The sequence below is a fragment of the Erinaceus europaeus genome, chromosome X, assembly GCF_950295315.1.
Source record: "Erinaceus europaeus chromosome X, mEriEur2.1, whole genome shotgun sequence".
Lineage (NCBI taxonomy): Eukaryota > Metazoa > Chordata > Mammalia > Eulipotyphla > Erinaceidae > Erinaceus > Erinaceus europaeus.
In genome coordinates, this window is record NC_080185.1 from 36215002 (window position 1) to 36236341 (window position 21340).

Consider the following 21340-nt stretch of genomic DNA (forward strand, 5'->3'; position numbering starts at 1 on the left):
GGTTTGATATACTGCACCAATGTAAAGAACTCTGGAGAAGGAGGGCAGAGAGGGGACTTGGAGGGTGGTTTTCTGTCTGGTACATGATGGTGCATAAATTGGGGGTGAGAGTATTTTGCATAGACCTATTTGGGGGAGATGAAAAATTGTAGCTATGTGTCAACAACTATACTGTAAGCTATTAACCTCTCAGAAAAATGATGAAAATGAAATTTAAAAATGAATTTGAAAGCCATTGGTAAGATGATAGCCAGAGACTGAAAAATTAAATGATTCACCAAACCATAAAACTTATTTTCCAGGTCAGTATTTATGGTTGTTCTTGCCTCACAGTTTCTTCTACTAACCCATCTTCGGGCATTATGGAGATAGCTCTTCAAGACTGAGTGACCATATAATTAATAGTTCAAACCAAGGTGCTTTTTATTGTATTAATAATTGCATGAAGTTACCAATAAACCTGCAAGCTGTTTTTAGTTAACCAAAACATATGGTACTTCTACTTAAAGCTCTCCTTACCATCCAAATCTTATTTATTAATCTCAAAGCAAATACAAGATTATTTAGTATATCTGAATTGTCTGCAGGTGTTTATCTTTCTCTCTCCCTCTCTCCATCCCCACCCCCTTTCAATTTTTCTTTGTCCTGTCAAATTAAAAAAAAAAAAGGAAAAGAAAGAATGTTAAAAATGGCCGCCAGGGTGGAGGTGAATTTGTCTTGAAGGCACCGAGCCCCAGCAATAACTCTGCTGGCAAAAAAGATAAATTTTAAACAGTATACCCATAGATAAAAAAAATTAAAAGTATACCCAACTGGGGGCAGGGCAGTGGTGCACCTGGTTAAGTGCACATAGTACAAAGCTCAAGGACCCGTGCAGGGATCCCAGTTCAAGACCCCAGCTCCCCACCTGCAGAGGGGTTGCCTCACAGTAAAGCAGTTCTGGTATTTATCTTTCTCCTTCCTTCCCTCCCTATCTCCCCCTCAATTTCTCTCTTTTTCCTATAAATAAATAAATAAACAAATAAATAAATAAATAAATAAATAAATGGCTGCAGGAGCAGTAGATTCATAGTGCAAGTACTGAGCCCCAGTGATAACCCTGGAAGAGAAGGGGGGGAGGAAGGAAGGAGGGAAGGAGGGAAGGAAAGATGGAAGGAAGGAAGGAAGGAAGGAAGGAAGGAAGGAAGGAAGGAAGGAAGGGAAAAGAAAAAAGTATTCCCAGTTTATTTTTCAATGTGAATACATTTCTTGAACACTTGGCCCCAGGGGAAAATGCCCTAGTACATCTAGAGGATAACCTTTTGCTTTATTTTGTATTGGGGCAGTGATTTATCCTTCATTCCTCTTTGATGCACTAGTGAGATTGACTCTCCAACTACCTTTCTTTAATCTCTCAAAGATATCAAGACTCAGGGACTTGCATATATGCTTCTCTCTCAGCCTAGAAAGTTCTTCCCAAACCTTCATGATGCAAACCCTTTTCTGTCTGTTTGGAGACTTTTTCTTCTGGGCAGGGATCGATAACATGATGGTCATGCGCAGAAATTCATGACTGAGGATCCAAAGTCCTAGGTTGAATCCCCTGCATCACCATAAGCTAGAGCTGAACAGTGCTCTGGTAATTAAAAATAATAATAATAAATAAATAAAAGACTTTTCCTTCCATCTACATTTCAACTGAAATCCCCTTGTTATGTTCTTTCATAATACCCTAAAGTGTCCCATTGTCACATCTAGCAAAAATCTTGTTATTTTTTCTTCACTCCTCCCTCTAGAATGTGTGCTCCACTACAGTGAAAGCTGCTCTGTTTTGTTTACTTTCATATTCCCCTAGTGCCTAACAACAGAAGGTTTCCACTTAATACCATCTATTTGTTGAATTACAGAACAAATGAATAGGGAGAGGCCAAAGTCGACCTGTTAGCCTTCTCTGCATAATGGGATAGTAAGTCTGCTATGGGAGAGTAGAGCACTGCCTAGTAATACAAAAGTCCTCACAAATGTGGGGAGGTCTGTGTGTCACCCCATCTTTGGTGGCACATAGGCCATCCAGTTTAACCTTTATACAGCTAAACAAAGCATCCAGGAAAAAATAATTCATAATACTGAGTTTTTGTGTATAAGACTTCTTGGTAAAATGTTACATTTATTCATGGATGTGCTTTACTTTGCTTGTCTCTGTGTTCATACAGCTACCTAACTTTCAAAACTATCATGCCTTGAATTATTTATTTTTCTAAACTGTTAGGGTACAGATGCTAAGTACAGTGTCACCAAATCAATTTCACTGACTCATTGAAAAGAAAGTACAGTACAGTCAAATATATTTTGAGATCACAAAGGTGGTTCAACACCAAGAAAATGATGGCTGCAATTCACTGCCTTAATAGATTAAAGGAGCAAGTACATGAATGTCTCCATAAATGCTAAAAAGACATTTGATAAAAATTCGTCACCTTATTCTGACACCTCTGTAAGAAAGAATAATGGGTATATGCCATGTGTGCTTAACCAGGTGCACTACTGCCAGGTCCCCTAGAATAATAGATATACAAAGAATTTCAGGATACTGGGCAGTGATTCAAATTGAGGGAGCTGTGGGGCTATTTTCTTACATCTCTAGAAAATAGGAAAAAGTAGAAGTTCTGGAAGCAGGTGCATATTCTCAATAGATATCATTTGGCTACATATTTTATTGTTGCCATGACCTTTATTTAATTTGAGGAGGTCTCTCATCTTTTTGTTCTTATTATTTGCATTAAGATACTATTTTAAAATAATGGGAAATACCTACAGCTCTATTGAATGATTCCCTTTGGTTATGTTTTGATCTTGTTGTTAGTTCCCTTTTATTTCTAGGTATTCCTTGATGCTGTGAAGGTAAACACTGACTATCAGACTACCTTTAATTACACATTACCTTCACTAATATAATCATTATGAATTCTATTTTTTTAAATTTTTTATTTAAGAAAGGATTAGTGAACAAAAGCATAAGGTAGGAGGGGTACAACTCCACACAATTCCCAACACCCAATCCCCATAACCCACCCCCTCCCATGGTAGCCTTCCCATTCTCTATCCCTCTGGGAGCATGGACCCAGGGTCGTTGAGGGTTGCAGAAGGTAGAAGGTCTGGCTTCTGTAATTGCTTCCCCGCTGAACATGGGCGTTGACTGGTCGGTCCATACCCCCAGTCTGCCTCTCTCTTTCCCTAGTAGGGTGTGACTCTGGGGAAGCTGAGCTCCAGGACACATTGGTGGGGTCTTCAATCCAGGGAGGCCTAGCCAGCATCCTGGTGGCATCTGGAACCTGGTGATTGAAAAGAGAGTTAACATATGAAGCCAAACAATTTGTTGAGCAATCATGGATCCCAAGCTTGGAATAGTGGAGAGGAAGTATTAGGGAGGTACTCACTGCAAACTCTAGTGTAGTCCTGCTTTCAGGTATATATTTTGCAGTAGTTTATGGATACATGTGCACATAAGCTCTCTCTCATAGAAACTGGTGTATATCTAGGTTATGGGACTTTGTTAGAAAGTGAACTACCTGAGATGAAATTAGAGTGTACTATTAAAGGAAAGGTCTCACCCGAGTAATGAAGCTGAAGGGTTGTCATTCCACACGTGAAGTCTCTGGATACATTCTGAGGTGAAGCATGTTGGGGTAGCAATCGTTGCTTTGGTTAGGTTGTGATCGGCAGATGCAATGTTATTTGGTTTGGATTGGGAGATGCATATGGGAAAGTGGGCCCTATCCAAGGGTTCCAGGACTGGGGGAAGTAGGGGCTCTATAGTGAAGATGTGAGGTTCCTGCTGTCTTAGGGTTCAAAAAGACAATCAATAGTTAATATTATCATCACATTATTTGTTAATTGGGTTAACTTTGAAAAGTCCCTTTGTTATGGTTTGCTGGACAGTACCCAGTATCTTGTATATAGCTGTGCTATTGGAAGCTTCTAATCTACTTGGTCTAGGCTTTTGAGAGAGTCCGCATATCAAATACATAGCCTATATATTAAAAAGATTCAGTTTGTCTTTTGAGAAACTTTGAGACATACAATTGATTTCCCCCTCTCATATTAATTAGCTACTGATTTATATGTCTACATTTTGCTAGGAGTGTACATAAACACCATTCCCACCACCAAAGGACTGTGACCCATCCCTCCCACCCACTCCCACCCCCCACTGGCCCAGGACGCTACATGCCTACCCCTCACCACTGGGTTTTTACTTTGGTGCCCTACTTACAATTTGATCAGGTCCTGCTTTTAGTTTCCCTTTCAGATCTTCTTAGTCAGCTTCTGTTGATGAGTGGGATCATCCCATACTCATCTTTATCTTTATGACTTAGTTCACTTAACATAATTCCTTCTAGCTCTGTCCAAGATGGGTCAGAGAAGGTGGGTTCATTGTTCTTGATAGCTGCATAGTATTCCATTGTGTATATATACCACAGCTTTCTCAGCCACTCATCTGTTGTTGGGCACCTGGGTTGCTTCCAGGTTTTAGCTATTATGAATTGTGCTGCTATGAACATAGGAGTACACACCTCTTTTTGGTTGGGTGTTATGGAGTCCTTGGGGTATAACCCCAGGAGAGGAATTATTGGGTCATATGGAAGGTCCATGTCTAGCCTTCTGAGAGTTTTCCAGACTGCTCTCCACAGAGGCTGGACCAATTTACATTCCCAACAGCAATGTAAAAGGGTTCCTCTGTCCCCACATCCTCTCCAGCATTTGTTGCTGCTGTCCTTTTTGATGTATGCCATTCTTAAAGGAGTGAGGTGATATCTTAGTGTTGTCTTAATTTGCATTTCTCTGACAATCAGTGACCTAGAGCAGTTTTTCATATGTTTGTTAGCCTTTTGGATCTCCTCTGTGGTGAATGTTTTGCTCATTTCCTCTGCCCATTTTTGGATGGGGTCATTTGCTTTTTTGCGGCTAAGTTTGCTGAGCTCTTTATATATTTTGGTGATTAGTTTCTTGTCTGATGTCTGGCATGTGAAGATCTTCTCCCATTCTGTGAGGGGTCTCTCTGTTTGTTTAATAGTTTCTTTGGATGTGCAGAAGCTTTTCAGTTTGATGTAGTCCCATTGGTTTGTTTCTGCTTTGGTCTTCCTTGCAATTGGGTTTGATTAATCAAAGATGTCCTTGAGGTGTATGTGGGAAAGTGTTTTACCGATGTTTTCCTCTAAGTATTTGATTGTTTCTGGTCTAACATCTAGGTCTTTGATCCATTTGGAGTTGATTTTTGTTTCTGGTGAGATAAAGTGGTTCAATTTCATTCTTCTGCATGTTTCAACCCAGTTTTCCCAGCACCATTTATTGAAGAGAGCCTCCTTTTTCCATTTAATCCTTTGGGCCCCCTTATCAAAGATTAGATGCCCATAGGTGTTGGGATTTACTTCTGGGCTTTCAATTCTGTTCCACTGGTCTGTATGCCTATTTTTGTTCCAGTACCATGCTGTTTTGATGATGATGGCTTTATAATATAGTTTAAGGTCTGGGAGTGTGATGCCTCCATTTCTGTTTCTTTTCCTTAAGATGGTTTTGGCAATTCTAGGTGTTTTCAGGTTCCAGATAAATGATTGTAGTATTTGTTCTATCCTCTTAAAGAAGCCTGGTGGAACTTTGATGGGTATTGCATTAAATTTGTATATGGCTCTGGGGAGAATATTCATTTTGATGATATTTATTCTTCCAATCCATGAGCATGGGATATCTTTCCATTTCTTGGTATCAGTTTCTATCTCCTTGAGTAGTGACTCATAGTTTTCAGTATACAAGTCTTTCACTCCTTTGGTCAACTTTATTCCTAGGTATTTGAGTGATTTTGCTGAAACAGTAAATGGGAGTGATTTCTGGATGTCTTCTTCTTCAGATTTAGTGTTTGCATAAAGAAATGCCACTGATTTTTGTACATTGATTTTGTAGCCTGATACCTTGCTATTTTGCCTAACAACTTCCAGTAATTTTCTGCTGGATTCTTTAGGTCTTTCTATGTATACTATCATATCATCTGCAAATAGTGAGAGCTTGACTTCTTCCCTTCCAATCTGTATCCCTTTGATTTCTTTCTCTTGCCTGATTGCTATGGCAAGAACTTCCAATACTATGTTGAAGAGTAACGGTGACAGTGGACAGCCCTGTCTAGTCCCCGATCTGAGGGGGAATGCTTTCAGCTTCTCTCCATTGAGTATGATGTTGGCTGTAGGTTTGCTATATATAGACTCCACTATCTTGAGGAATTTCCCATCTATTCCCATTTTCTGTAGAGTTTTGAGCATGAATGGGTGTTGGATTTTGTCAAAGGCTTTCTCTACATCTATTGAGATAATCATGTGGTTTTTGGCTTTGCTTTTATTGATGTGATGAATGACATTGATTGATTTACGGATGTTGAACCAGCCTTGCATTCCTGGGATGAATCCCACTTGGTCATGATGAACAATCTTTTTGATGTGTTGCTGTATCCGGTTGGCCAAGATCTTGTTTAATATTTTGGCATCTATGTTCATCAGAGATATTGGTCTGTAGTTTTCCTTTTTTGTTCTGTCCCTATCAGCTTTTGGTATCAGGGTGATGTTGGCTTCATAAAAGGTGGAAGGGAGTATTCCTGTTTCTTCAATCTTATGGAATAGCTTAAGAAGTATGGGTATTAACTGTTTCCTGAAAGTTTTGTAGAATTCGTTTGTGAAGCCATCTGGTCCAGGACTTTTGTTGTTGGGGAGATTCTTAATAACCGTTTCAATTTCTTTGTCTGTGATTGGTGCATTTAGATTTTGTAGTTCTTCTTGGTTCAGTTTTGGAAGTGCATAGGTTTCTAGGAATTGTTCCATTTCTTCCAGATTCTCTAGCTTGGTGGCATATAGTTCTTTATCGAAGTTTCGCAGGATTCTCTGGATTTCTGTGGTGTCAGTTGTGATATCTCCTGCATCGTTTACAATTCTATTAATTTGAGTCTTCTCTCTTTTTAGTTTGGTGAGTCTGGCTAGGGGTTTGTCAATTTTGTTTAATCTTTCAAAGAACCAACATTTGGCTTCATTGATCTTTTGTATGGTTCTTTTATTTTCGATTTTGTTTATTTCTGCTCTAACTTTAGTGATTTCTGTCCTTCTGGTTGCTTTAGGGTTCCTTTGTTCCTCTTCCTCTAAGTCCTTGAGGTGTGTAGTAAGGTCGTTCATTTGGGCTTCTTCTTGGTGTTTAATATGTGATTGTATGGCTATAAGTTTCCCTCTCAGTACTGCTTTCGCTGTGTCCCAAATATTTTGATGGGTTGTGTCTTCATTTTCATTAGTTTCCAGGAACATTTGAATTTCCTGTTTGAGTGAGTCTCTGACCCAGTGGTTCTTAAGGAGCATGTTGTTTAGTTTCCAAATTCTATGTCTTTTAATAATTTTCCGTTTGTTGTTAAAAGTTAGTTTTACTCCACTGTGGTCTGAGAAGATACTTGGGATGATTTCAATGCTCTTGAATTTATTGATGCAGTCTTTGTGGCCTAACATGTGGTCTATCCTTGAGTATGTGTTGTGTGGATTTGAAAAGAAGGTGTATTCCAGTTTTTTGGGGTGGAGGAGTCTGAAAATGTCCAAGAGGTCTAGTCTGTCAATCTCTTCATTCAATTCTCTTGTATCTTTATTGGTTATCTGCTTTGTTGATCTGTCTAAGTGTGAGAGTGGGGTATTGAAGTCTCCCACTATTATTGTATTACTATTGATGTATTTTTGAAATTCTTTCAATAGGTGTTTAATGTATTTAGATGGTCCCTCATTGGGTGCATAGATGTTAATAATTGTTAAGTCTTCTTGGCTGCTTGATCCTCTAATCATTATGTAATGTCCTTGCCTATCTTTTATTACTTTATTTAATTTAAAATCTATCGTGTCTGAGATGAGAATGGCTGTTCCTGCCCTTTTTTGTGGACCGTTAGCCTGTATGATAGTTTTCCATCCTTTCACTTTAAGTCTGTGTTTATCTTGTTGTGACAGATGGGATTCTTGCAAGCAGCATATGGTTGGGTTATGTTTTCTGATCCATCCCCCCACCCTGTGCCTTTTGATGGGTGAGTTTAAGCCATTGACATTTATTGATATTATGGATTTAATGTATTGTAGTGCCATTGTTCTAAAAAACAATTTGTTTACTCTGATATATTACAAGTATTATAGTGATGTTCTTGTTTATAAGAGGTCTTTTAGTACCTCTTTCAGGGCCGGCTTGGTGATAGTTGCCTCCTTTAACTGTTGTTTATCTAAGAAGGTTTTGATCCCTCCATCTAGCTTGAATGAAAGTCTAGCAGGATATATTATCCTTGGTTGAAACCCTTTTTCATTAAGGGCTCGATAGATATCTTGCCACTCCCTTCTGGCTTTTAGAGTTTGAGTTGAGAAATCTGCAGAAAGTCTTATGTGTTTTCCCCTGTATGTGACTTTTTGTTTCTCTCTTGCAGCCTTTAGGATCCTTTCTTTATCCTTACTTCTTCTCATTGTGACTATGATGTGTCTTGGTGTTTTCAGGTCTGGGTTGATTCTGTTTGGTACTCTCTGGGCCTCTTGCACCTTGATATCCTTTCTGTTATTCAGGTCTGGGAAATTTTCTTGTATTATTTCCTCTAGAATGTTTGCTTCCCCTTCCTCTCTTTCTTCCTCTGGCAGGCCAATTATACGAATGTTACTTCTTTTGAGATCATCCCATATGTCTCTGTTGTTGTTTTCAGTGTCTCTCAATCTCTTTTTAAGCTCTTTCACCTCTTTCTTCATTTTCTCTAACATCCTCTGTCTGACTAATTCTGTTTTCTCCTTCTGTTAGTCTGCTTTCCCTTGCCTCCGCTTCTTTCTTCATTACAGCTATTTCAGCTTTCAGTTCTCTAATTGTCTCAAGATAATCAGTATTTTCCTTGGGGGTCTCAACTGTTGTTTCCCTAATACTGCCATTCCTTTCCTCCAATGTTGTTTTCATTTCTGTGATTAATAAGTTTATTATTGCTTGCATACTTTTCTTATCTATGGTTACTTCTGACTGATTTGTGGTTTCTTCTGGGCTCTTGTCTTCATTCATTGGGGTAGCAGTTTTATTTGTTTTTAATCTACCCATTTTTTTTTACTTATGTGTTTCTCTTTCTTTTTTTTTTAATGCTCTGTTGTTCCTTAGTTGTTGTGTTTTGAGCACAAGTAACACTGTACTAAATACCTTTATGACAATTGCACTCACCAACCTCCGGAATTACAGTAGCAACTGAAGTAAGTATTGAAGGAGTTTAATCGTTACCAGTTAGCCAAACAATTTCTCTAGTCCGTGAAAAAATAATAACCAAATCCTAGTGAAGAAAGAGAAAAGAAAGAGAGGATAGCAAGAATAGACAGTTATGCAAATCTACTATCCAGTGTATATTCTAGGGGTAACAAGAGTGTAAAGGGAACTAGAGCAGAGATACACACATAGAGAGTCCACTCTGGGTCAGATTTCTTCCCCAAAGTAATTCACAAATTCAGAAAGGCAAAGAAGAAAGAAGTGTATGACAAGATAAAAAAATAAATAAATAAATAAATAAAAAAGAGATAGAGAGAGATAAGAGAGAGAAAAGGGAGAAGATAAGAAGAAGGGTTGTAATTAAAGAGCAGTGCGAGGGACTTCCCAAATGTGTATCAGTGAGTTTAAAAAAAAAAAAAAAACCTGTTTTGTGGTATGGGGTATCCTGCTAGTAGCTGGTCCCTGCTTATGGGGGGGGGGGCGGCGGGAAGGATGTATGCTTGAAAATTAAAAGGAAGAAAAAAGAATTTTTTTCCCCTATTCTAATTCTTAACCCAAATTAAGTTATAGACACCTCCTTGGTGTCACCACTATGGCCCCTTATTGGCTGGCCTGCTAAAGGCAGAAAATCCTATTGTTTACACGAGATGTGTCCGGAGCTCAAAGGCTAGCCACTTCTCAGTCCGCCATCTTCCGGGAAACCCCCCCGCTCCAGACTTTTTTAAAGGATTTCTCAAAAATGAAAACTAGCTCCAAGTCCTTTGATCCAATGAGAGCTATACTCAAGAAGTCTTTGGATCCGCCCTCAGGGTCGCGGTGGACCCTGGAGACTCCCAAGGGAAAGCCCCCGAGCTAAAGTGCTCTCTCTGGGTCCTCTGCCTGCCGCGCTCTGCAACTGGCGGAGGAGCCGCCTTCCTGGGCGGGCGGAGGACAATGCCCGGCGCACTTGCCTTGCCCGGCGCCCTGGGAATTCTGGAACCCCGCTAGTCCGTGTCACCTTTACTCTAATTCTTAACCCAAATTAAATTGTACTCACTCTTTGGTGTCACCCCTTATTAACTGGCCTGCTAAAGGCAGAAAATCCTACCGTTGCCGACGATGCAATCCGAGCGCTCGCTGTTAGCGACTTCTCAGTCCGCCATCTTCCTCTCCCTTCATCATTATGAATTCTTAAGCCTTAGTCTGAAACTGTTGAAAATTATCTGCTTAATCTTTCATATTTCATGCAGTAGCTTCATTGTATTTCATCTTTACTCTGATTACATAATGTCAGTCTTCTATATATCAACCTTTATAGATGGATGCCATCACTAAACTGGATGTCAGGGACACTGTGGCTCTCAGTCTTCTTGCAGTCTCCAGACTACAAAAATGCTACTCATTTGATAAGAATAAGCACTTGATTATATTTCCTATGTCAGTTGGTTCTTGGTAAGCAAGAGACAGCCTTTCTTTATATACCAGTGTAAAAAATATATCTTTTTAGTAACACTGTACTATTTGCAAGATACTAACTTTAAAGTCACAGGTGCAGTCCTATGACCAAAGGATAGAATCCTCATCAAATCTGGCAAGTCAGTCTTGACAATCATTGAGTCTTGTTCAAGGAATATTCTATTACTCTCTCTGTGTAGAGGTAAGGGAGGGAATACAGGAAGATATGAATTCACACAGAACTTAGAGTATCATAAGGGAAGTGGTCATATGATTCAGAGGAAGTGTTCTGCCATGTTAATGGCTCTTTCTTAATTTCCTTCCCATTACATACACCCCAGCATGGGCTTGCTACACCACTCCCTACAAAATCTATAGCTTAGGGCCCCTGCTCCTCGTCAAAGGCTACTCACTGCCACTCTAGTTTATCTTAGCTCCTCTGAAATGTGAATGAACAATGATTTTTCCTTCCTTTTACACTATTCTTCATAGTCCACCATGCCCTACACTAGCTATGTTTATGATCACATGTGATAGACAATGGACTGCCTGGAAAATGGTAGTGGTTTTCTATGCTTATTAAACTGCAACAGGTTTGTCACAGTACCAGGAAGAGTGCCCTTACAGAGATCAGCATTTTCAGTACCAAACTGAAAGAGTAGACCCTTTCCCTCTGTGTTTAATTAAGTGAACAGGAATAAGCATTCAGTTCATTATAATCTGCTTAAGAATATCTAGGGTTGGTTGTTACTGTATTTGCCAGTTCCTTGTGCATTTGGAAAACAGCTTAACTCCATGGAGTGAAATATTTGCCTTCTCATAAGACAACTACAAATTCCGGGATTATGTTAAAGTGGTCTGCTATCTGGCAGAAATTTGTCTTGTTACTCTGAGCAAGGAGAAAAATACCCCCATCACATTGTCACTCTCAGTAAAGTCAGTTGGAATTTTGGACAAGTTTTAAGTATAAATCATCACTTTATTAGCTCATGGAACTTTCTCAGGAGAAAGTAAATCTAATAAAAATTAGAGAGAACTTATTAAGTGGCTGTCTTGCTGCTATTTGCTATGACTAGGGGAAAAATGGTAATGGAATTATGGAGGTTGTAGCCAATGCAATGTTTTGTTGTGGACAGGAGAGCAATTCAGAGAGCAGAAAAAAGGAGGTAAAAGAGTAGATCTCTTTACCACTGCATAGAGAACTCTTTAATTGATACTTTATATAAGCACTTCTTGACTCAGTGTTTGGAGTATCTTTAAGTGTTACTGAGAGGGGGGAAATTGGCTCCAAACCACCATCAAAGGTCACCAGGGCACATTACCCATTTGTAAAACTACACAATAACCTTCCAGATAAAGGATTCTAGGAGAGCTCACCAACTTCTAATGTACCAAAGGCATTCTGACAATGGTGAAAATGGCAGCTTTAAGGGAACTTGTAATCATTGTCACAATAACTTATTCATCAAGGTTATTAAATGTATGTAGGAAAAGAAGGAGCTGTGTATACTCTACACAACAGCATGGCCCTAAGTGAGCTTTCTCATTACTTGATTTCTCCAACATATAAGATCAACATGTTTAGAAACATGAGATATATATTAGTACTCAATTGGACTTTTGGTGTTTAATCTCCAACTGAGACTGATTAAATGCAATCTTGAAAGAATACATTTTAAAGTCATAGAGTGGCCATGATAATGATTATAAGAATTTTTTCTAGTGCAGAGGTTTTCCATCTGAGATCTTTATTTGACTTGAGGAATTCATAAGATTCATTGTGAAAGTCTCCTTGACCAAAATGGCTCTAAGAACTACTGATACTTGTCTGCTCCCTCACCCTTCCCCCCACACATCCCTGCACACACACACACATAGACTTAGTTACCACTGAAGAACATGAATTTCAGAAGTGGATAACAACTTTCCAAAGTCACTCAACTAGTCAATGGTAGCCCAAGAATTAAACTCGTTTCCAGTTCTAGATATAAAACCAGTGCTCTTCACTATACCAGAGTCATATTTAGTGATCACTGAGATAATAATGAATTGTCAAAGATATTGTAGACAGCAATGATTTGTGACACAAATATAATCTAAACTAGATTACCTTTGAGATTACTCTCATCTCTGAAGTTCTGTGTTTCCACCCACTTTAATAAAGAACAGCACTGACACAAATGATCCCAAACTAATTTTCATTTAGAAATTCTCTCTGTTTTATGATTAGTTTCTCTGACTCCCCATTGTTCTCCCTTGCTAATAATGCTTGGTTAGAGCTAATACTAAAATGAATTTGCATTCTGTGAGTCTTTACCAGCTCATGGCAGGGTAGAAGGGCATTCCCATCATGAACAGCTACATAATTTGCAGGACCTAGTGTTAAATGAAAGTATAGATCCTCTTGTTAAAAAATTATTACAAATTTCAAGACGATGATAGCATAGCCCTACCAAGTATGAGACCTTCCTAAGCATGGGCCCCAGTGTAACTATGCAGGCCACACACCCATGAAGATAGCCCTGGTCCCTGCTATATGATTTGATAGGATAGGGGCAAAGGAAAAAACAAACTATGATTTAAAGCTGGCCACAGAATTCTAGCCTTTAGGTCCATGATTGGTCAACAATTTGTTTGGTTTTGTATGTTAACTCAATTTTCAACCACCAGGTTCCAGATGCTAGCACGATGCCGACCAGACTTCCTTGGACAGACAACCCCACCAGTGTGTCCTGGAGCTCTGCTTCCCCAGAGCCTTTCCCGACTAGGGAAAGAGAAAGACAGGCTGGGAGTATGGATGGACCTGTCAATGCCCATGTTCAGCAGGATAGCAATTACAGCAGCCAGATCTTTAACCTTCTGCATCCCACAATGACCTTGGGTCCATACTCCCAGAGAGTTAAAGAATAGGAAAGCTATCAGGGGAGGGGATGGGACACAGAGTTCTGGTGGTGGGAATTGTGTGAAGTTGTACCCCTCTTATACTATGGTTTAGTCAATGTTTCCTTTTTATAAATAAAAAATAAAATAAAATAGGCAACAGATGCTACACAAAGTGAGCTCTGTGTTCATAATCATAAGGATATTTTTAGCTAATTTGTACCTTTGCTCACACACATACATATACATGTACACATACATCAGTTTGACTACTTTTACCATCTTTTGCCTTTACCAAAAGCAGTACCAAAAGCTAGATTGCTTTCATTTTCCATCCTTGGATCTGTTGTGCTAGAATTGTTTAAGGACACATTTTCTTTAATAGTTTCTCTAACCAAATTACAAAAGAATGAGTGAAATCTCCAGGGGTATTGAAGTAATCATTTAGAGGTTGGTACTGAAAAGTAATGGGAACAACTAACGAGGAATATTTTAAACTGCTAGTAGAGGTAAAAAGCAGCTTCAGGGTATGGAGTGTGATGAGTCAATACTCTCAGGCTTAGAACTTTGTGGGGACAGAAAGACTTTTAAATTCAAGAGTCAGAAATCTGTAGTTCCAACAGGTAAGTAAGTTTACCAACTGAGAAAATGACTGCAACTCAAGCTATACATATTTCAGTGAAGTAGAATCACCCAAACTACCACACTTTCTATTTTAGTGGCATGCTAGGGTTCCTAGTTTAATGTCCAACATCTGTGCTTCATAAGAGTCAAAGCCAAATGTTGGGTGATGTCCTGTTGGTTGACTGAACATACAAACCAAAATATAATGTGCACAAAGTGGAATTTACACTTGTAGCACTCAGACTTCTTGGCAAACTAAATGCCAGTTAGCACAAGAGAAAATATAAATTGGGCAAATCGATTTGTATTACTCTCATGTGTAGTCAGTTATTCTATATGTGGCCCAGTACTCCAAAGCCAGCCTCCTAAGTGCATTTTGCACTCTAGAAAAATAAGAAACCAGTCTTCCCTGTGCTTCCCCTAGAATGGTAACAAAAGGAAGTTATCACCACCACTTGATCCTTCAAAGATATTTCTTCAGTTTTATGGTGCAACCTCAAGCCCAAAAGCCCACACCTAAAGCTTAGTGTCCATAAACATATAGCACAAACCTAATGACAACACTCATGCAGTCACTCATTTATATATTTATTCAAGATGCACTGCCTGGTTCCTTTTGGCTACCTAGTGTAGTGTTAGGTGCTGTACTAGATCTTGCAAAGTGAGAGGCATTTGCAGTCAAATTTAAACCAGAACCGAGAAGCTAATGCACTGTCCACTGAATTAACAAATGCTGTAAAAATGAAGCAAATACTTTTCAGTTTTCTAATGTGTTTTCTAACTTTGTTTTCAGTGTCTGTGGGATATGAATATGAAACATGCCCTGACTTTATTCTCTGGGAGAAAAGGACAGTCATCTTACAAGGTTTTGAAATGGATGCTTCGAACCTAGGAGGCTGGTCATTAAATAAGCATCACATTTTGAATCCTCAAAGTGGTAAGCAGCTTTTTATGTATTTATAATGTTTTCCTGATACTATGTATATATATGTACATATAGATATGTAAAATCTATCCATGCAGACATTTTGGAAAAGTATAAAGAAAAACTTTACCTGTACATCCACCAACTAGAGGTGAGCATGTTAATGCATTTTAAACACAAGAATCTGATTTCAAATTATGGTATAGTGTTGTTGGATAGTATGCCAGCTCCCCCTGGCTTCTGCTTAACCATATGCCTATATAGGGATAGATTTAATCCCATTCAAAGCTTTGGTCTATTTACATAAATCACTTTTACATTTACATAAAGCACTCCAGGGCATTGGTGGTTCAGTGATAGGATTCTCGCCTGCTCTGCCCCCTCCTTGTCACACTCTGATTTTCACCAGTCACTTTTCTCTCCACCCTCTCTATGTCACATCCTGTTTCCACCCTACTTGGCAAGTATATATAAAGACAGCATTGTGAGTTTTAGGGTACTTGAGTTTAGCTTAGCTCATCTTAGATTGTGCTGCGTCCTGCATGAATAAAGAGATACTGCCTACAGCTCAACCATGAGTCCCTGGTCGTCTGTTACCCGCCCGTGAAGCTAGCCCTGCGAAAACAACATAGTGTGATATTTTTTTTTCCTCCAGGGTTATAACTGGGGCTTGGTGCTGACTTCTGTGGATTTTTTTTTATAAGACAGAAATTGAGAGAGGAGAGGGAGAGAGAAAGACACCTGCAGACCTGCTTCAGGTGGGGAGCCTGGGGCTGAAACTGGGGTCCTAGTGCTGTTCCTTGCACTTCATGCTATGTGTGCTTAATCTGGTGTGCCACCACCTGGGTCCCTGTGAGATTTCTTCATCACAATTTTTTTATTGCCACCAGGATTATTGCTTGGGTTTGGTCATGCTAGCACTATGACTCCATTGCTCCCAATGACCTCTTCCCCCCCCCAATTTTACTTGACAGGAATTGAGTGAAGAGTCAGAGAGGGAAAGAGAAAAGCAGACACCTACATACCTGCCTCACCACTCATGAAGTATATCCCCTACATGTGGGGAGCAAGGGCTCGAACTTAGGTCCTTGCATATGGTAATGTGTGTACTTAACTGGGTGAGTCACCATCCAGCCCTCCATCACAGATTCTTTGTTTGTTTAACTGGCTTTTGAGAATCATCTATTGGTGTGGCATGATAGCTCACTTAGATATCAAACTTGCTGTGTCACGCACATGACCCAGTGTGAGCCACACTGGAGGAAGCCTCGGTACTGTGATCTTTTCCTCCTTGTCTCTCTGTTTGTTTCTCTGTTAATTTTTTTTTTGCCTGTTTCTGTATGAAAAAGTTAGCCTGGATGGGGGGAAATGTCTTTTACAATGGACTAAAAATCACTAATTTGAGTCTTACAAAAAAAAAAAAAAAGCCATGTAACATATGTACTCAATGGAGTACTACTTAGCAGTTAAGAAAAAAGACTATAATACATCACTTGGGGCTAAATGGATGAGACGGGCAGTGATTATAATTAGTGAAGTAAATAAAGACATGAAGGACAACTATGAAATGATTTCACTCATAAGTAGAAGATAGAGGAGGCCCGGCGGTAGCACATCCAATTAAGAGCGCATATTACCATGTGCAAGGACCTCAGGTTCAAGTGTCTAGTCTTCACTTTCAGTGGGAATGCTTCATTAGCAATAAGATAATACTGCAGGTGTCTCTCTTCCTCTCTTCCTTTCTATCTTCTCCTCCCTTCTCAATTTCCTGTCAAATTAAAAAAAAATAGAAAAAAAATGGAAAAAGCATCCACCGAGAGCCATGGATTTGTAGTGCCAGCACCAGCACCAAGCCCCAGCAACAACCCTGATGGCAAAATTAATTAATTGATTGTTTGATTAATTAATTGATTAATTACTTTGTTCGAATATAGAGAATTGAGACACAAGCACCTTAAAAAAGAAACATATAAATATATTGAACCCATATTTATAACCTTGGGAGAACTATGATGGTTACCATTAGAAAGGGGTGGGAGCACAGAAATTTGTGGTGGGACTGGGACTGATGTGGCATTACATCCCTATTAGCTTATAATCTTGTAAATAACTATTAAATCACTAATAACATATATTAATATATGTTAAAGGCAAGGGCTTCCAAAACCAATCAGAGACCTATGGGAACCTTGACTTTACTTCAGTGAAACCCTTGCTAAATGTCTAACCTAGCACACTTAAGATAATAATAATTAAAAGCTAAGCCCAAGCAATGAAGACCCAGCAGTTACAACAATAAAATAGTCATCTGTCATTATTGCTCTATCATAAGTGATTAACTAGTTTATTTGGCACTGTAACTAATGTTTTTTAAATGAAATAATCATCATATTTCATATGTTCTAAGATCTCATCAAAGATAAGTATACCATTATCTCAGGGGGAAATACTGCCAGTTGAACTTACAATGTGCATTAATTGCAAGATACGTTATTATTTCAGAGGTGTTAATATATAAATCAAAATGTTCACCTTAAAATTAGTGAATCATCTATATTATACAGTTTTCAAAGGACTTTATGAATTTTCTCCTATTTTAAACACTACAATGTGCCATTATCCCAATTTAACAGATCAAAAATCTGGGGCAGACTTTCACCAATATTGCATAGTGTGTAAATGACTAGAAACGTACAATCTTTCCCTTACACCACAGTCTATTCACAAAGATGTCAATATACCCAATATGAAACTAGAGATAGAATAAAGGAATGGTAGTGGGGAAAAAAAGGGGACAACAAATGAGGTTTTTTTTTTTTTCTGCAGGATTAAGGGAAGCTGCAGTCTTCCATCCAGCTGTCCTTGGCTCCATCTTGTCTTTATGCAACAGCTGGCTATAGTAAGGTCTTGAACTGAACAGACCAAAAAATCCATTTATAAATCTGTGGTCTTATTTCAAGTGCAGTATAGTTGAATCAGCCTAAGTCAGCAAGCCACTTAGCCTGGGAAAATTTTCTTGACAAAGGTAACCTGGCTGTTTTAAACTATAGAAGGTGACCGCCTACTAGTCCCAGTGTGGACCCCGTAAGTGAATGAGTCCATTGCTCTAAGTCCCCATTATGCCTCCAATCCTCCCCTTCAAAGAAGATTCTAAATTCCCTTTCAGTTGTTTATTTTTAAGTGCAAAGATTCAGGCACAGGCATAAAATGTCAACTTTTCTCTGTTGTCAAAAGGAGAATCACAGTTTTAAAAGTACAAAAAACGAAAGGGCAGATGTCACTTATTAAATTACTAGGTTTTTTGTTTTGATTTGAAAGAGTTTGACATTTTAAGCAGCCCTTTCTTTCCTCTCACTTTTATTGGCTTGTATGGATTGTCTCTTTCAAATGCCTGTCATTGACATTAAATACAAAGTGGGAAATGACCTCAATCGAGCCACCCCCCAGCTGTGTGCTCCTAGTCTTGTATCCTCTTACCATTTGCTTCACACAGGCTTAAAAATTTAGAACAGAGGGGAGTCATTCAGCAAGTTGACTTTCGGGGGCCCCCTGATTTCCACAAATGTGTTCTATCCATCCCTGATTCATCAGTAATTAGTTTTTAGGTAGGATATACAAAATTGTTTCTGAGAATTTGCATCAGTTTTATTGAAGTAGGTTTTTTTTAAAGCAGAGCATTGTTCAGCTCTATTAGTGGTGGTATGTTAAAATCTGGGGTCTCTCATATGCAAGCCCTGTGTACTACCAATGTAGTGAATATGGCCCCATTAAAAGTACACTGTATACACCATAAACTTCACTCATATTAAGTGTGCATTTCTATCATTTTTAACAAATTATAGGGCCAGCTAGATAGTTCACCTGGGAAGGTGCCTGCTTTATCAAGCATCAGCCCAAATTCAAGCTTAGTCCCCAACATACTGGGAGAAGCTTCAGTGCTGTGGTTTTTCCCTCTCCCCCTGTCTCTTTCCTATCTCTTTCTATCTGAAAAGGACAACCTATAACAGTGAAGCCCTGATGGTGACAAAAAATAATAAATAAAGTAAAATAAATATTACAGTTGTGTAGCCATCACTTTTAGAATAGTTTTATCTACCCACAAAGATCACTTGTGCTTACCCAGACCCACAAACTCTGTTTTCTGATTCTGGGAATTGTGCTCTATTTATTCACTTATTTTAATGAGAGATTGAGAGAGAGAGAGAGAGAGAGAGAGAGAGAGAGAGAGAGGGAGATAGCAGAACACTGTTCAGCTAGGATTTATAGTGGTTCTAGCGAGTGAACCTGGCAACTCTTGGCCTCAAGCATGAAAGCTTGGTGTGATATAGCTGTAGTATCATTTCACCCCAAATTTATCATCTCAGTTGTGCACACATTGTATTTCTAACCAACAATTGATCCCACCTGCCAAGAACCAGATGTGGAGCCAGCTCTGCCACTATCTTTCAACCTAACCTTGAACATGGTTGGTACTCTTAAAATGTTTTCAAAGTGTAAATCCCACCCACAATGACAGTTTTAGAAGCAGGAATGAAAAGTGTGAAGGAATACCTTTGAGAAGACCAATTTAGAAGCACTGTTCTTTCCCCCTCTCTCCCTCAGATCCAATAACCTTCTGACTGATTAGGCAAAAGGGACATCTTTCCAAACACCACCACTCCACTTTTCTCTGGAAAAAAACAAAAGAAAAAAAAACCTTGCTTTTTAGGCATCCCACTTTTTATTTCTGAGACAGATAACAGATTAGAAATGAGAAGCTATCTTCCCCCATTTTCCACTCACTGGTTAAAAAGTCATCTGTAATTAGATTGGATGTCTGCTGTCATTCAAATCTTTGGTTTTAGTTTGATTCCTGAGTCATTATGCAGTGGATAGTTTCCAGTAGACTGTTTTTAAAATCATTTGTCATTTCAGTTGCAGCAATTTTATTTATTTGACAACCATTGGTTGTGGAGAATTGTTTCCAAATATCACATTTGAAATACATGTATATTTTTACATCAACTGAGATAAAAAGAAACTTGTTTCCATTATTATTATTATTTTAAAACACATCTTTCTACTGATTAGAGTGTGAATGTTTCCTCTGTTTCCGATAAATAAGTTATTTTAAAATATGAGAAATAAAAATGTGTGCATGAGTCATCTATAATATAGCTAAGCTATTTGTTACAGTATATCTTTTTTTCAATTTTTTTAGAAACTTTGTTTCCCCTTTTGTTGCCCTTGTTTATCATTGTCCTTGTTATTGCTGTCATTGTTGTTGGATAGAGAGAAATGGAGAGAGGAGGGGAGGACAGTGGAGAGAAAGATAGACACCTGCAGATCTGCTTCACCACTTGTGGAGCGACTCCCCTGCAGGTGGCGAGCCAGGGGCTTGAACCTGGATCCTTATGCCGGTCCTTGAGCTTCAAGCCATGTGCGCTTAACCCGCTGCGCCACTGCCCAGCTCCCACAGTTTATCTTTTACCAGTCGTATCTCCTATTGTTTCCTGCCAGTTAAGTGTTAAAACATATTAGAAAGAGCAATCCAGGATACTAATTGAGTATTATTGTCTGTCTGAAGTGGATAACAAATTTCTTTTAATTTTGTCTCTAGATAGGTCAGTAGTTTATCAACAAATGGTTTTAGTGGGAGAGGAAGTAAATTTCCATTAATCACACTGGCATATCTCCCAGTTCATGTTTATATCCTTTCAGTCAAGTCCTAAGAGAAATATGTATTGTGTCCCTTGTTGTTCATAAGTTTGAAAAATGGTTTCTTCTTTGAAATCAGCATAAAACACCACCCACTGACTTCTAAAGGGAATTTTTATTTCAAACTTATGTATAAGCTTCAAAATAAGTTCCAAAAAAGGTAGCAGGAGAATATGAGTAGTGTGTTTAAAAATACACTGAACTTATTACACAACAAACTCAGCTTTCTGACAGAGGAAAAGAAAACTTCTAGGAAAAATATGCAGTAGTTCCCTCTCAGTGGACTTCTTTTTGTTGACTATAAGCAAGATAACAGATCCTTAGTAGGAAGTTGGCCTTCATATAAATAATGGGTGTTGTCCTAGGATCATTTGATTCTGGTTTCAAAATGAGTGTGTGTGGCAGAATAAACTGGAAGGGAGGCAGCAGTAATTGATCAAGATTTCCAGGAACATAAACAAGATATTTTCAAAACAACCTTTTGCAGAAGAATTGGTGTTAAATCATTGTTGCTAGATGGTATGCCCT

The 21340-nt window shown here is 38.7% G+C and overlaps 1 protein-coding gene across 5 annotated transcripts in view; it reads left to right on the forward strand.

The window, feature by feature from the left end:
• TENM1 (teneurin transmembrane protein 1) overlaps positions 1 to 21340 on the forward strand; it is a 1227224-nt gene that overhangs the window by 1042258 nt on the left and 163626 nt on the right. For all 5 annotated transcript variants that reach the window (XM_060183574.1, XM_060183578.1, XM_007524285.2 and 2 more), the window contains one exon: positions 14984 to 15127. In XM_060183574.1, coding sequence (XP_060039557.1) covers positions 14984 to 15127 — 144 coding nt within the window. The remainder of the gene's footprint in view (positions 1 to 14983; positions 15128 to 21340) is intronic.